Source organism: Periophthalmus magnuspinnatus, chromosome 19 (genome assembly GCF_009829125.3).
Source record: "Periophthalmus magnuspinnatus isolate fPerMag1 chromosome 19, fPerMag1.2.pri, whole genome shotgun sequence".
NCBI classification, from domain to species: Eukaryota; Metazoa; Chordata; class Actinopteri; order Gobiiformes; family Gobiidae; genus Periophthalmus; species Periophthalmus magnuspinnatus.
Genome location: NC_047144.1, coordinates 26051347 through 26068377, shown reverse-complemented (window position 1 = coordinate 26068377; position 17031 = coordinate 26051347). Strand labels below are relative to the sequence as shown.

The following is a 17031-nucleotide window of genomic DNA, read 5'->3' as shown; positions in this document are numbered from 1 at the left end:
GTTAAGTCCCTACAGGTTTCACATTTATCATCTACTGGTTAAAAAACATCAAATCAACTTTGAAAGGGATGTATTCCCCACATTAAGGACAATACCACAAATTACGTTTTTATATAGAGCTTGTCACTATATTTTGGAGAATTTTGAGTTATCCCAATGTTAAACCAATGGAGATGTTGACTACTAAACTAAATTCAAAAGTATTCTTGCTCTCTTTTTCATGAGTTTAAAATACAATACAAGCAGAAAAAACAAACCAAAAAAACAAAACAAAAAAGTATATAACTCCATACAAAACAAACAGGTGCCAGTGTGTGTATAGAAGTCTGTTACCAAATTATTAAATTAAAATTGTGTCACCAATGCATCTAGATTTGCTTTTCCTTGTAGTGTATTCCATTTATGTGAAGCAAATCAGCTAAAAGCCTCTTTCGCATCTCAGTCCTTTGCCTTATGCAGTCATGTGATCTGGTATTAAATGTTCTAGTATCAATGAGTAACATATGCACAAGGTTTTCTGGCAGGTTTTGGAGTAGTTCCTGATCGATACAGTACATTTCATACAGTGCTGTTCTCTTCTAACAGACAGTGATGACCAACCCAATTTTTCATAGAGAATACAGTGATAAGTTTCAAACCCATCGCAAAAATAAAACAAAGGGCAGAGTGAAAGAGTCTCTGTGTGATGTGTATAAATGTATTTACCAGTAGTGACCTAGCAGGATATCAGGTTTTAAAATGCTTTTTTCCCTTTTTAAATAGTTTTTGTTAATGTTATCTCTATGAATGCTTGGCACACCTGGCCACAGAGGTAAGATTTTTAGACGTTCTATCCCGAGTTCTGTAGGATATCCATTTGACTAAGTTCTTGTATTGTATGTGTATCTGTGAGCCTAAAATATTTTGTTTAAATGGAAGAAATGTAAAAAATTAGTGAAGGTGCAACCTTCTGTATCCAAAGAGCCACTTGAAAATCCTACATTTGCATCTGAGAGGAGGGCTAGCCATCTTTAACGCACAAAGTGGTAAGACTGGTATGTCTTGGCATTGATAGTCATTCAAACTCAAAAAGCATGTTCTAGGCATTTATAAAATATTCTAAAGGGAGAGTTATTTTAAATTGTCAAGCGGTTGTTGGCAAATGTGAAGAATGTATCTATTTATGTCTTTATGATGTAGCACAATTACATGGCCATGTGGAAAATCGTGGTTTCAATTTAATAAAAAATGTAAAATTGACTTTTTTGAGCTTTTAACCACGTTATACTCAAAAAATATACCTAGAGTTGCATTTTCCTTCAGTCACACTACTTTCCTCTGTGAGTAGACCTCTTTTACTGGATTCTAATTCAAATGCAATTCGTTTTGTCTGTCAGTTTTCCTTCCGTGTCTACAACTTGACAGCTGTTGTTCTTCTGCCACACTGGTCCCAAACACTTGTGTTCAGATTGACTCCAAAGTCGCCTCTTGGAGCTTATCTGAGTGAAACGGCTTGGAAAATTGAGTTAGCAAGCACCCCCCCTCCACTGTCATTTACTCCAAACAATAACACAACCGCCCCATGGATGCATAATTGCACAGGCTAATCAAGACAACAAGGGCTTTACGGCACATGTGGGAGCATAATTCAGCCGTGTTTTCTGTCACTTTGCATATACAAATATGTAAAACAATAAAATAAAATATGTGCGACGTTAGCATCACCTTGGCCAGTCTCTCACCATCCTCTCGCTTCACGGCTCGGTTGTGTGATGAATCAGCCTGCAACATACAAACATATGCAGCTATTGTATACAGATAAATGACCTTTAGAGGAATGCACAGGTGTTAGGTATATACATGTGATATATTATGACACGGTGTCCACTGGTTTTGACTATTATTTTATTAGAATGCTATAAATAGATCAACTGTCAACCCAGTGTCTCTTAGGGCATTTTGAAAAAAGGGATCTTTGTTTCCACAGCTGTTTTCTCATATTTAAAATATATATTTGAAAGTAAATCCATAAGCCCGACCCCTACGCTGGTTTTAACCTTAAACAGAATCTCAAAAAAAGGCCCCAATCTTAATATTAACTCTACAGCAAGACTCTAATCATAACCCTACACCAAAGCCTTAAATCTATTATTAAAACTTAAAAGAAAATCCTGACCTTTACTATAACCGAACGACAATGTGATGACTACAATAAATGTGCTTATTAAACATGTACAATTCTAAAGGCCAGTAATATTTTATACAGATTGGGAGGCAGCTCTAGCAAGTTCTTGGGTCTAGTCACTAATAGAAATGATCAGTTTCAACTTTTGTGCATTTGCTTTTTGGATATTTCATGGCAAAGCACAATGTCATGTATAGGGAAAACTGTCTCCTGCCCCTCATCTGGGAGTATGACATCATTACATCCAAGAATCTGAAAACCACCAGTTGTCAACATGGTTATCTTAAGGTATGTCATTGTTCGACCTTTCTTTACTACATTAGAATCTACAAACCATGTTAAAGCTAATTGATCATGTGTAAAAAATAAATAAAAATAAATACATCCACGTTTTGCCAAGTGTGTATTGCACTGTTTATTTGCTAGGTCTGTTACAATAGGTTTTGTGTGTGCTGTTTTTCTACTCGAATAACAAAGTAATTCAAGTTACATGAATTAGGGTTTTTAATAAATTTTTCATGTGTTATTGGCCCATTTTCTGCATTATTAATGTGATCAATCAAAAACCTTTTCTTCTAGTTGACTATCCATATCTATCATGGAAAGAACTTAATCTTCCTCTTGGGGATAAAAAAGCTACTCCGGAGTCCTGAGCTGATCCATATACTATAGTTGTCTCAGTGATCAACCCCATCTGTGACCTTTTCACTCACACGGTTGTTGGTTAAATGTCTTTGTTACTCATGGAGCACAGTAGATCTCATGTGTGATTGGGTTTAATGAGTTTTTCATATTCATCAAGGCCACACCTCAGCTTTTTAAGATTTTAAGTATGTCATATATGGCCTATCTGTGTCCCCAGATACATAAACACCATAAAATCAAATTACTATTAACATGTACACTGTCTGGCAAAAAAAAAGGTCACAGACTTTTTTTTTGGCCCAGTGTATTTTTATTTAGAAAAAACATTGTACATACTGTTATGGCCTGTCCATATACTGAGAATGAGAAAAACTTTTATGTGTCTTCTATGTGTAGCATGAGGCACTAGCAACCCAATCCCAACTTCTGTTGGGACTGTAATACCTTTTTTTTTTTAAACCAGTAAGAGCACAGGCTACACATTTTTAGATTTGACCACTGAATAGGGCCCCTCACAACTCTAAATGTAAATCAGTTCCTTTTGCCCAAACGTCAGTCCGGCCTGTTACCTTCTCCCTTCTCATGTGTTACTTATCTCACCTTGTTCCCCAGCAGCATGACCACCACATCTTGCTGGGCGTACTCATGAATTTCTGTCAGCCAGGCCTGGAGCCCGCCGGTCCACACCAGACCCGAGACACGATAGTGAGTTGAAGAGTGGATTAGAGGAGATGGATGAAGCAGAAGAAAGAGAGAGAAAGAGAGAGAGCAGAGTCATTTGAGCCGGCCCTGGTGTTTTCTGCTACTGTCCTCTTCACCTTTCACTTCCTTGGCCGCTGCTGCTCTATCTGTCTTGTGCCAATTAAAGCCCCCTGCTCTCCCAGCACTCTGCTACCTCTGCTGGATCAAAGGAGGCTATAGTCTCTGGGGACCATAGATGCACACGCACATAAACATAACATAGGAGAGGCTCTAGCCATTCTCAATTCTTAATGATGGATGGCATTCTGTCTGGTGACAACAGCAATAATTAAGGAAAGGAGAAAATAGCTGCAATGACTTTGGATAGCATGCACATACTATAATAAAGCTCACCAATATCTGATTAATATAGGATTTCTAAACCTTTCTAGACCTGTTTACATTTCATTTTAATATTTTTGCTTCAAAAATCTGATAATCTGATTTTTAGTGTGCATGTAACCGCAACCAGTGTAACTTATTTGCAATGATTTAAAAATGTTCAATTCAGATCTTTCCCATTTACAGCTGAACTTAAGAGATCTATTTAGGACTCACAAAACAATGTATATCAATATAGCTAAATATGGTGCGTTACAATTCCGATACCACACTTCAGTTCTGGTCAGATTACTGCTGGACACTGTCTTATATATGAAGGGAGGAGCTAACTACACTGAAACTAACACACCTATTTGTTTGCAGTTTATGTTTGTTGACTAGATCCATTTTCATACTTTTTTGCATAATGGTTCTCTCACCCTATTAGCATACTGGCTATCCTATTGTTTTAATTTGTCCACCAGCAATCTGACCAGAACTGAAGAGAACTTGGATGAACAGCAAAACATCTTTATTCAGGGGGGAAAAAGACCCCCAAAAAAAACAACTTTTTGTCCAGTTGACTAAACTTTTTTTTTTTTTTTCAGTTGACTGAACTCAATATACAGTTGGCCCTCTCTATATCGCAGTTCTCCTTTCACGGTCTCGCTGTTTCGTGGATTTTTTTTGTGTAATTATGAATGCTTTTTTTTTTAACAGTGTATAAACGTGCATTGTGTTCTGCATCCTGATTGGCTAAGGGACTGTAGACCATTGTCCATTTGTCTCCTCCGTGCCGTGTCTCCTGTACAGTACAGAATATGTTCAGACAAATTTACATAAATGTTGGATCGCAGTGTGACTCTGAAGTGCTGTATGTTTGCAAGTTTTCTCCCTGACAAAACCCACAATGTCGATGAAACGTTCTGCACCGACAAAGCACCTACGAAGGTTTGAACTTTGAGAGTGTTTAAACAAGTGAGACATGTGATAAAATTTTAATGCCTGTGTGAGAAAAGTGTATAAAGTGTGTGGTGAGGGGTTTTACAGCTGCAAAACATATAGAATAACTGTAAAAATAAAGCTGACTACTTTGCGAATTTTGCCTATTGTAGGTTATCTTTAGAACATAACCCATGCGATAAACAAGAGACCACTGTATAGGTATTGATTGCAGTCATATTTTAGAAACTTGTGCAAACGCCACAGTCACTCCACTCTTAGGTCATACATCATTACTAAAATATCAAAAGGCAATGTTCTTTTCAAAGGATGTTCCAACCTGACTTTAGACTGTATAATGTCTTATGAAACACTGCTTTAACATGCTCTTTGTAGAGGAAAGTTTAGTGCCTTCTCAGTCTTAAAAGTTAAAGGAAGTTTATGAGAGATGGACAAAAACGAGGACACAATGACCAATCTTAGCTTCAATGCAGCAGGCAATTGTTGCTAAGAGACTGAATGGTTAGTGTGGGGTGTGCTGCAATGACCCAGGATAAAAACGTGAAAGAGTATTACTTGGGGAGGTTTTGAAATAATTCTTGTTTGAGGTGTCAGGTATGAGCTTTAGACAGTGTTTTTTTATTATTATTTTAATTTAAATGTCTATGTGTAACAAGCTTTAAACTTGTCATTTTTGTGTCAGAATTACATTTTTTTGTTCCAAGTGACGAAACAAGCCTTTAATGGTGAGGCTTTAATCTTTGTGTGCACCAGTATGTATGTGTAATTGCTATAAAAGTCTTTTCTGTGAGCTGCTAATGTTAGCTCCACTGCTAATGCTACAAACGAGGATAGATGGCTGTTGTGAGTGTTCCTAAAATTTCAAACTCGATTTCAGTACTAAGGAATTCACTCAATAATCAATAGCATTTATGATTCTACAATTCAGATTAAACAACTTCTTTCTGAGTATGTAATTTTCATATATTTTTTATAGATTTCTTTGTCTTAGCATGAGGTCTTATCTGTTCTGATAAAGCTCAAAATTGTACTAAAGATGTTTGGGAAAGCTCAAATTTTGTCCTGTTAATGTGATTTTTTGGAATATTGATACTTGCTTAAATGAGTATCTAGTTTCAATATTAGTTTTAATATCAATTATTATCTGAATTTCAATGCTTTTGATAACCCTAGCTGTTACTGATCATATTAAATGTTTTCTCAGCTTTTAAAAAACGCCAACGCTCTTGTTTTAAAGCTAGAATGTGTCCACATAAATGAAGAGTTGCTCTTCCTAACTTATTTAGGAACTTAAATAACTTATTACACTTGCTTTGACTTGTCTTTGAATGCAAACAACATACGTACTGCCCCCTACAGCCTGGGGTAAGTATCGATTGACTGCTAGAATATTGATATTGTAATTTTTTATTTAATATCGATATACAGTGGTTCCTGGTTTATCGCGGGGGTTACGTTCTACAACTGCTAGAATATTGATATTGTAATTTTTAATTTAATATCGATATACAGTGGTCCCTGGTTTATCGCGGGGGTTACGTTCTACAAACAACCCACAATAGGCAAAATCTGCGAAGTGTCAACTTTATTTTTTACAATTATTCTATATGTTTTGCAGCTGTAAAACCCCTCACCACACAGTTTATACACTTTTCTCAGACAGGCCTTAACATTTTCTCACATTTGATATATTCACTTCTTCACAGATCTGAACCTGTAACTCGGCCTAGTGGCATCGCCTGTTTCACTTGTCTCTGTGGAGTTTAGTATCATACTGATGTACATTCCAGGCAAAGCAATAACATCTCTGTGGAGACAAGCAAGTGATGAACCCTCCAAGTTGAGCTGTGCACCTTTAACCTTTTAGTCTTCTTTGTGCGAAAGTGTTTGAAGGGCCCATATTACGATATTTTCTGATCTACATAATAATATTGTTTCCTCATCAAATATATACCTGGAGTGTTTTATTTCAGTCACAAAAGCAAAAGTTCCACACACAAACCCTGCATATTTAGGCTAAGTTCTTCTCTCAAACAGAAAACACTCTGTTCCACCTTGTGATGTCATGCAGTAATACAGGATGTGCTCCCCTGTGTTTTTAAACTAGATGCACTTTCACTAGAATCATTTGGATTATTGCAGCCCTACTGAACAAAAGGTAAAACAAAGCTGTTATCTTGAAAACTCTTGTTTGTTCTCACTTGTTTTGTCTGATTTTTCCTGTTGTTTTGTTTTTGTGTGTAGGCAGCACGGTGGCTGAGTGGCAACACTCAGAGCAACACCAACACTTCATGCCTCACAGCAAGAAGGTTTGGTTCGATCCCCGGGTCGCCCAGGCCTTTCTGTGTGGAGTTTTGCATGTTTCTCCCCGTGTCTGGATGGGCTTCCTCCGGGTACTCCGGTTTCCCCCATCAACCAAAACATGAACGCCCTTCGAGACAACTGTTGTTGTGATTTTGGGCGTTACAAAAATAAAATGAATTGAAAACCCCCACTTCACGACATGACAAGGTGGAACAGAGCATTTTGAGCTTTGGAGATCTAGACAGACTAATAATTAACTCAAGCCTGTGTGAATGAAACTTTTGCCGTACATGTGACCTCGCAGTTTTTCAGATTTTTCTTTACTTTCCAAGTTTTTGTATCCTAAACCCACCAGAAGTGACTAAAATACACTGCCAATCTGCCATTAACAGCTAGTTGCGTGAAGTAAAAGAAACAATACAGCATTGACTGAAACAGCTCCACAATGAAAGCAACAGTCCCTCTATTAAGATTTGTGAAAGCTTTTTGTGGTTGGCAATATTCCTTTAAAGCAGCTCTCATTGTTGGTTGTATAAGTCCGCCAAAGTGCTCTTCATTCTTGCTTTTTTCAAGCAACCATGGCTGTTGACTAGAGACGCATAACAGCAATGGTCTATAATTATGTCGTAATGCTAAAGAGCAACAAATTATGCAGGGTACAAGGATTTATATTACAGCAGAGCCTCTGTCCTGCTTTTAGTTAATTACATTTGATGATAATGGAAATTATGATGTGATTATAAATACATTATAGATATCTCTTAGGATATGAGTGTCAGTATTTTTGGGCAAGTTCACGTTTTAATAATAGGATTCTGTTCAAAGTTAACATTTTAAATGCATCCAGAAGATTTGACAAACTGCTGAAATATGACAAACCAAACCAATAGTAGCAGCAGTAGACCCCATACAGCAGGGCAGTGGAGGGTTTGATCTAAAGTTTGGTGGTTCAAATCCTGCTCTTGACATAAACATCGAGTGGTCAGATCCACCAACAGAGTGGGAGTGCAACTCAAGCTCCCACAGATAAATACTGTCGTTGTGTCCTTGGGAAAGAGCCCTTAACCCCCCTGACAACCAGTGTCTGTGTGCACTGGTGTGTGAATATGTGTGTGAATTTGTGAGTGGTTCTTTGATGTAAAGAGCTTTGAGTGCCTTGAAGTTGAAAATATGAGTACAAATATGACCATTTACCAAGAATATTTAGTTGTTTGTTGAGGAAATCATGGTACTTAAAAAACTGAAGTCTGTAGATTTCAATTAAATTGAAATGAATCTAGCAGCCCTACATGTGAGTGCCAGTGGCATCAGTGTCATTATAATATTCAAATCAAACCTTCTTGCTGTGAGGCATGAGTGTTGCCACTCAGCCACCGTGCTGCCTACACACAAAAACAAACAGGAAAATATGAGAAGTTCTCATTTTGCACCAGAGGTACTTAATAATAGCGTTCATGAATTTTATTTCCATTAAAATAAAAATCTGTATTGGAACAGAATTTGTATTAAGAAAGTGTGAAGGATTTGCTGCTGTTCAAGGTTCAAGGTTGAGTCAATATTCATGGGAGCAGTGCATTGTGTGCATTTGAAAATGAGTGACGGCCTTGGAATTAGATCGAAAGTGTCTCAACAAACTTTTTCACACTCCGTTGAATATTTTTATTGATTTTTTTTTTCTTTTTTTAACGTATTGTGTGTATAGCAAATTAGGGGTCAGCAGTGTAACATTAAAAATTTAATTGTGATTCGGTCTCCATGACAACATGCTCTTGGTGAAATTGTCATGTCCTGTATCAATGCTTCTCTCTCTCAGCCTATAGCCACTGTGACAGCAGCATGCTAGATAGCTCACTGTGTCTTAATTCTAATACTTTGAAAAACATAATATATACAACCAATTAAAATGTATTAAAATAAAGAATATGCTATTATGTTCATACAGTATGTAGAATATTTCAGTTTGTGGCATTCTTATAGGGTAATATTTATTATGTCTCAAAATTTGCATTAGCGTTAGCAATGAGACACAAACATGTCTATTTCTAAACACAAAATTGTTTGTGAAGTATTCATTTTATTTATGTAGTGTTTAACATGTTGTCAGTGACATCTACCCCCAGCTCCCTGTCCACTGCTTTATCTTTAATAATTTATTCATTAGCGTGACTCTGCTAAAACCTCATAGAGATACAATTCGCTGTGTTCACAGCAGTAGCCACTCGTTCCAATCAGAGGGAGAGTCAACACAACCATTTCTGGCTTAATGTAATATCTATGAGGTTTTTGCCAAGTCTCGCTAAAATCAATAAATCCTGACAGATGAGGCAGTGAACAGGGAGCTGCGGGTGGATGTCACTGATGACATGTTTAATATTTTACAAATGCAGGGAAAACTTCACAGAAGGACACTGCTGTGTTAACAAAGGTACGTCTTTGTGTCGGAGATAATGCTAATGTTTATTTTGGAGCCTAATGAATATTTAAATAACGCCACTGACTGTACTAATCTACATCTAAAAATAATTAGGTAATTCTCGCAACAAATTCAATGTCCTAATAGAAGTTACATTTAACATTCTAAAAGAAGTTTCTAAAAGTGTCCTTTGGAGAAGTTTAACCAGCATTTGTAAAGTGTTTAACATGTTGTAAGTGATATTTACCTGCAGCTCCCTGTTCACTGATCTGTCACGATTTATTGATTCTAGTGCGACTTGGCAAACCTCATACATATTAGCTGGCTACTATTGTGCACACATCTGATTGGACAGGAAATAGTGACACAAACATTGAAGCTATAGTGCACAGAGCCGATTGGTCAGCCTCTGCCACTCTCTGAGTGAGTGACCTATCATAACAGTCAGGGTAGAAAGTTGCAGTAACTAAAGTTGAATTGTGATCAAATCAAAATTGCAATCTTTGCTCTAGAAAACAGTGATTTATTTTATTTATTTTGCATATTTAATCGCATACACTCTATATATGCTACAAATTCTAGACCGTGCAAATACAGTACAGTCAGCTGTTCAGTTTATCTAATAACAAAAAACTCCAACTAATGTAATAAGGCACGTTTTTTTTTGTTGAAGTTGTGTTCATGTTCTACAAGACTCGATAAGGTCGTCGAGGAATTAGCACAAGGCATTTGACATCAAAATGCTAATGAGACGTCTGAAGTTCATAAGGGTGGTAATCATCTATGTCATTGTGTATTCTCTGTGGTGCATTCAATGTTTAAAAGAAAATGTGTAGCTATTTTACTGATGGCAAGAAATGTTTTTGCTAGATCATAATAAAGCAAAATAAGTCTTAATGCATTTGACACTGCATGTTTGTTCTACTTAATAATAAACTGACAGTTGGAATCAAGCTCTCATTTGTATTTACCATTGTTTACACCGGTACTAGAAGAAGAAAAATAGAGCTGACTTCTAAAAAAAATCCGTCCCAAGTACTAGGACAATTTATGCACAAGGAACACATTTTTTTGACAGTTTAAACATTCATTAAAGAAAATTAAGGTATTGTCTTATGCTTTGGCCATTCTTTCCACAATGGGTGCTAAGTAACAGTTATGGAATTACTTCTACGTCATTTTTGCTACCTATCTCAAACCAGGAAATACAATTATTATACAATTAACTTCATCAACTTCAACATTTCAAACAACAATGAGCACGTATCGATGTCTGTGACTAGTGGCCCAATACAGCTAAATTTCTTTCTTTGGTATTGAACAGCAGGACAAAGGTCAGCTCTGCGCACACATGTATCCAGGTTACGTTTAAAGGGCACATATTATGTAAAATCAATTTATATGAGATTTTTACCATGTTATAATGATATTCCCCATATGCTGTCAATTGATTAAAATGTGTTTTTATCGTAATTAATCAGATGATTGTCCTGAGTTAACTCTCAATTAATCACATTTCGTTTTCACTATTTCTTTTAAGTATTTTTTAATATGTTTAACTCTTTAAGGACTGAGCACATTACAGAGTATAGCTCGCCCAGACTTTTATTCTTTTTAGCTATAAATATCATGTTAAAGTATCAGAATGCACTGCATTTTTTCACGCATCTCTATTTTACATATCCATCCGCATTTTTCCTTTGACACATTGAATAACTGACTAAGAAAATCCCTGCAGCATCTGCACTCTGATTGGTCAGCTTTGAGGGACAATGTAAACAGATTACCGTAATGACAGTAAAATATTTAAAGAGCCCCATGCCTCTGTTTTCAGACGCCGTTTGAATTTACATGAAGCACAATTGGTTGCGGAGTTACGCTAATGGAAAATCCACGACTGCGCTCTATCTGCAACAATAGAATCCGCCACAATAGGGTTAAATAACATATTTTCTCTTTCTTATTATTTACTTTACTAAATGCCTTTATTTGCAAGCATAAATACTATCTACTAATGTGTTTTTGAAATACTATACTATAATATTGTGAAATAGTGACATTATTATATAGTGACATCATTTAAACACTGATGTGGCTCTGCGCTGAAGTGTCCCACAGTAATGTGCTCTGTCGCTGTCTGACTCTTTCACAATAAGACTCTTTCTGCAGTGAGAATATACAGAGACTTTTATTGTGTAAGAACCACTAAGAAAGCTTTAGTCACACCCACAGAGCCTTGACACCTTCAAAAGTAGAACTTGCCATACTTTTGGAACTCTATTGTTTTGAACGTTTCACTGCTCAAGATGCAAGGCAGTGTCCACCAGTAATCTGATCAGAACTGAAGAAGCAGCTTGGATGAGATGCAAAACGTCTTCACTCTAATAACTTTTTTGTCCAGTTGACAGAATTGATTTTTTAAATTTCTGTGCATGTTTGAGTAAACCTGTATTGTCAGAAAATGTCATTTTTCATCTTCCCCCTACCTCCACTTACTGTCTTGTTCTTACTTGTGACTATTAAAAAATAACTCCAGGTTCTACACGTAGGTTTTAAAAATGTCACAGAGCCATTTTTACATAATAAAAACAAGTAAATGAAAATCTGCAGCTTGCTGCAGGGAAACTTAGATTTAGACAGTCTTCCACAAGGGAAATTATTTCAACACAGTAGCTCACATATTACAATATTATAGCAATGAGTATAATATAATATGAAAATTCAAAATAAGTAGGAAAATAGCTAGTTATAAATGAAGGACCACTGTAAATACAAAATATATCTAGGCTATATACAAGAAGTGAGGTAAGGAGAGACAGTACAAAGATTTTGCATAAGTTTTGTAGTATGGTATAACTGTATTCCTGAACCTATCACTGTTTGAGTGGAGCTATAGGAGCCTGTTGGATTACAAGCTCCTCTGTCTCTGTCCCTCTGGTGCAGTGGGAGTGCAGGGGTGTCCATGATGGAGCGAAGTCTTGTTCAGGAGCAGATGGTTTGCCTGGGACCACTCCACAATATTCCACAACATCACTATGAATCAACGGGACCTGTCTGTTCTCTAGTTTGGAAATGATAATAAACCTTTTTTTTATTTTTATTTTTTTTATTATCACATCATTTTAGATCAATACTGCGGTTTACAATTAACAAAAGGATCTCTATATGTTATAGTTTAACACTACTAGGCCTGTCACAATAATTACTATATTGACCTATCATTAAATATATGAAAGCTGGAACAATATTTTTGGGGAGGGTCAATATTTATCGTGTATATTTTTTTAGCAGTAGTGTGAAATTGTTAGTTATTTTTTGACCATATAATAAGATTTAAGCCATAGAAGGTTGAATAAATAACTTGTATGACTCATTAGAGACCCAAACTAAGTAAAGTGTTTTGTTCTACAATTTATTTATTGCAGCTACTTTTTTTAACAATATTGTGCATTTAGAATATTTTTTTGTAGTTTGAATTGTGTTGTTTATTGCGTCAGTGGCATAAATTTGTTTCAATGTTATTGTGCGATATATTACTTAAGCAATATATCGAACTTTGTTATTGTGACAGGCCTAAATACTACATAGGCCAAAGAAGCACAATATGTCTCTTTTAAAGCCAGTCGAATCCACTTGAATTAGCATTAATCCCAGTTCCTCATCTGCAGATTTACACTTTCCCCCGTCTCTCCGCAGGGTTTACGTTGCCTAATTACACACAGATTAATGTTAGGGGCCTCACCTAGCAGCCTGAATCTCCACAAAACACCGTTCTGCCAATTACCCACAGCCTTGAAAACTCCGGCGGCTCGTGGGTGGATTACGAGGAAGTAAGAGGAGTAGAAAAGTGATGGAACTTCAAAGTACTTGCGCGATGTGATACACTATGTAGGTAGGGCACGCGTAGGCGCTGCTCGACATGTGATAGTGCTGTCACCCCGAACATGCTTGTGCTGCTTTCACTTTTATCTGACTAATGAGAGGGGGGAAGAAAAACACAGAGGTCCTGGGTTAAAAGCAGAGAAGGCTGTTTGGATCATGTCAGGGCATGTGGTTTCTGAGGCTTCTTCAAGTTGTGCCAATGCGATGAATCTAATCTGAGGTGACTGGTTGCGAAGGAAAATGGTTGGCTGTATTTTAGTTGTGCAATCAACAGCCAATTTTTTAAAGTGTACCCCTCTGCTAAAAGTGTTTTACACAAGAAATTTTATCCATTAGCCTGCGACTGGTAAGGACAGACAGTTGTGCATGTAGCAACAAAACTGTGTTTGTTCTTTTCACACTAAGTAGCAAAGTAAGCTGTTATTGTGGTAGCCTACTGCACTCTGCTCTTAGCATCAACTGAACCAGATGTTGTAATGTCATTTACATTTAAAGAACACATACTGCGCTTAAGCCTGCCATATAGTTACAATCTATGACGCCCATGGTTCACTATGTTATAATTTGCACATTTTAATGCAGTCATGTAAATGACTTCCGCATTAGAAAACTGCAGTGCCCAATGGAAGCTGACGTCGCCATAAGTGTCATCACCACAGAGAGCTGTGAAGTCAGCCCCTTCAATGGACAGCGGCACATCAGACTAGCAGTTTTTCATAATGCGACCCTGCCGAACCCTACATGTATCACCAATTAAGAAAACAAGATTGGAGAATGGAGTAAGAATAGTAGCATATGCCATGGCGATGAAGATGGGGTTGATCACCAATATGGCGTCTTAAAAATAAATGATTAAAGATTCCTCAAACATGCACAAACCACTCCAAATCCAACTTTAAGTGTGTAAACGAGAAGAGAAAACAACTATAACATGGTTAAAAGCTCTGAAAAGTAAATTTTACATAATAGGTCTGCTTTAAGATCTGGGTAATCCTGGTTTTGCTTCAGTGCTTGCCCAGACCTTATTTAGGCCGGTTTAAGATGCACTTAAAGCCTGATAGAATCATAATTTCGGTTAGACATAGTCAAGGGTTAGTCTTGGTTTAGACCTGATAGTCCTAGATCTTATATTTCAGATCTGTTTTAGTCCTATTTAAGACCTGCTTTAGTCCAATTTTAGACATACTTCAGTCCTATTTTAGACATGCGTCAGTACTTGTCTTGGTTTAAAACAGATCTAGTCCTAGTTCTGCTATGAACTGCGTTACAGTTAAAGTCTGGTTCAGTTTGATACTGCAGCTGGAAAGTTGTTTGTGGATATTGTAGAATTTATTTTTATGTTTGCTTATGTTATTTTATTTTTGTCTAACAAGAAAGCAATTTATATTTCAGGAATTACTATGTTTTTTTTGTTTTTTCAGTCATCGTAAAAGTAGATAACAATAGAAATCTCTTATGTGTATGCACTTTCATGTTTCTGTTTCATTGGTAAAATCTTGGGAGGGAAAACCCGCTGAGGAATACAAAGTCATAAAAACTACTGCTTTTTAAGATGCTTTTGAAACAAAGAAAAACAGAGAAACATAGCAACGTAGCTATGCTAGCAACGCAACTATCAAGTCTAGGCATTTAATTGTTCATCTAGCTTGTAAAAGTGCTATATTTAACAAAAAATTAAGGAAGCTGTGGTTTTGAGGGCATGGGATGGGGAAGATGTTGAGAAACAAAATACAGTGTCACTCAGTTTTAGGTACTTTAAGGGAAAATGTTCCTGATGGCGTTTTACACTGAAAGCATACTGCAATAGTTACATGGATGTTTTGTCTCACTTACATTTTACAACTGATTAGGCCTGTCACAGTAATTACTTTATCAACTTGTGTGTGCAATTGTTATTGTGTTATCGTGTGTACAATTTATTTGCATTTGGGGGGATATTTTGTCATTTTTTTCTTCCCTGCGATAAAATTTGAGCTGTAGAAACTTGAATAAATTACTTCTATCACATATTATAGATACAAACTCATACTAAAGTGTTATTCTGCTATTTATCTACTGCACTTCATGTTTTTGTACACTACCACTCAAAAGTTTGGACCCACCCTCTCATTCACTGTAATCAAATATATGAAGCAAGATATGTGGACTTATGTAGCAAAGACAACGCAAAGGGTGGATACTTTGTGGATTTTAATATAGAATTATTTAAGTAATTATTTAACTTTCTATAGACATAAGTCAATGTATCTTGCCTCGTATATTTTATCTCTTCCGTATGCATATAAAATGTAGAAAGCAGTTAAAAATAAAAAAATAAAAAATAGCAGGTGTGTCCAAACCAAACTTGCACACACTAAGTGCCAGGCTGTTTATTATATATTGTGTATCCTTTATGGACCGTTTTAGTATTGTATGCTGCATGTGGGTCTGGATAATGAGCTGAGTGAATGTTAATGGAGTTTTGTGCAAAGTGACTAAGATTGTAAGATTGTATGGTTGGAAAATTGTATTTAAGGCCTGATCATTGTTTAATGTAAATTTTATTGTTGTTGTATTTTTGATCCCTGTGACCCTGACCCGTGGGACTACGGATGGAAATTAGCCGTATGGCTACAATCCGGCGTGTTTACATTCGTGCTTTTGTCATGTATGTTCATTAACATGCACTGTCCCAATCAAATAAACAAATAAATTAAACTTTTGACTGGTAGTGTACATTTAGAATTATTTATTTATTTATTTTATTTATTTTTTCTGGGAGATAATCAATTAGTTTCATTGTTATTGTTTATTGTTTATATTTTATTCATCAATATATCATACTGACAAATGATGCACAGTAAAATGCTAAAAGTAAAGAATAAGTATTAAGTTGAAGTTTAAGCTCATAACTTCCAAAACACCATTGTTGTCACTGCTGCCAAAGAAACACTTGCGAAATTTTACAAGAAATGTTGCAAATACATTTAGTCAGTTGGGTGTTTATTTCCTCTTTTTAAAACTGTGAACTATCATTCTCTTTCTGCAATCATCCGACTCACAAAGCATATGCTCTTGGCTTTTAAGAAGAACTGAACTGGAGAACTGAACATCTATAAATTGTTAACTTGCCTGAAGATATCAATGGAAACATCCAATAGCAATCGTACAGGAACAGGAGAAGATGCCCAACCACAGTCCAGACAACGGCCTTTGTCAGATATGGATTTGTGTGGTGAGAGTGTTCGGCATTGTCGGTGGTCGACAGATTTTGGCAAGTCCTCCACTTCTGCTTTTATAATTGTGAAGAAAAGCAAAAAAGAGCCAGAACCTCCAAAGCGAAGTGTATCTCTACTGAGACCTCAATCAGTCGTACGGTCAACCAGCAAATGCCACTCATGTCCAACTTTCGGGATAAATCCGCAAATCGTATCTCCATCTCCTTCAAACATCTCAACTTGTTCCTCAGCACCTCTCATCCAGACCTCCATGATTACAGGTCCTGATCCTCTCGGCTGGAAGCTTCGCCGTATTCCTGGCAAAACATCATTGCAATCTCGCGCTGGGAGGCTTTCACTTCAGATCCCTCTTTCTGATATATACCCCGTACAAGAATGTC

At 36.5% G+C, this 17031-nt stretch overlaps 1 protein-coding gene across 1 annotated transcript in view; it reads right to left on the bottom strand.

The window, feature by feature from the left end:
* The window catches only part of LOC117387811 (ras-related protein Rab-26), a 121407-nt gene that overhangs the window by 10976 nt on the left and 93400 nt on the right, over window positions 1–17031 (bottom strand). The window contains exons 6-7 of the mRNA XM_033985384.2: window positions 3410–3475; window positions 1705–1761 (exon numbers count right to left, since the gene is read on the bottom strand). Coding sequence (XP_033841275.1) covers window positions 1705–1761; window positions 3410–3475 — 123 coding nt within the window. The remainder of the gene's footprint in view (window positions 1–1704; window positions 1762–3409; window positions 3476–17031) is intronic.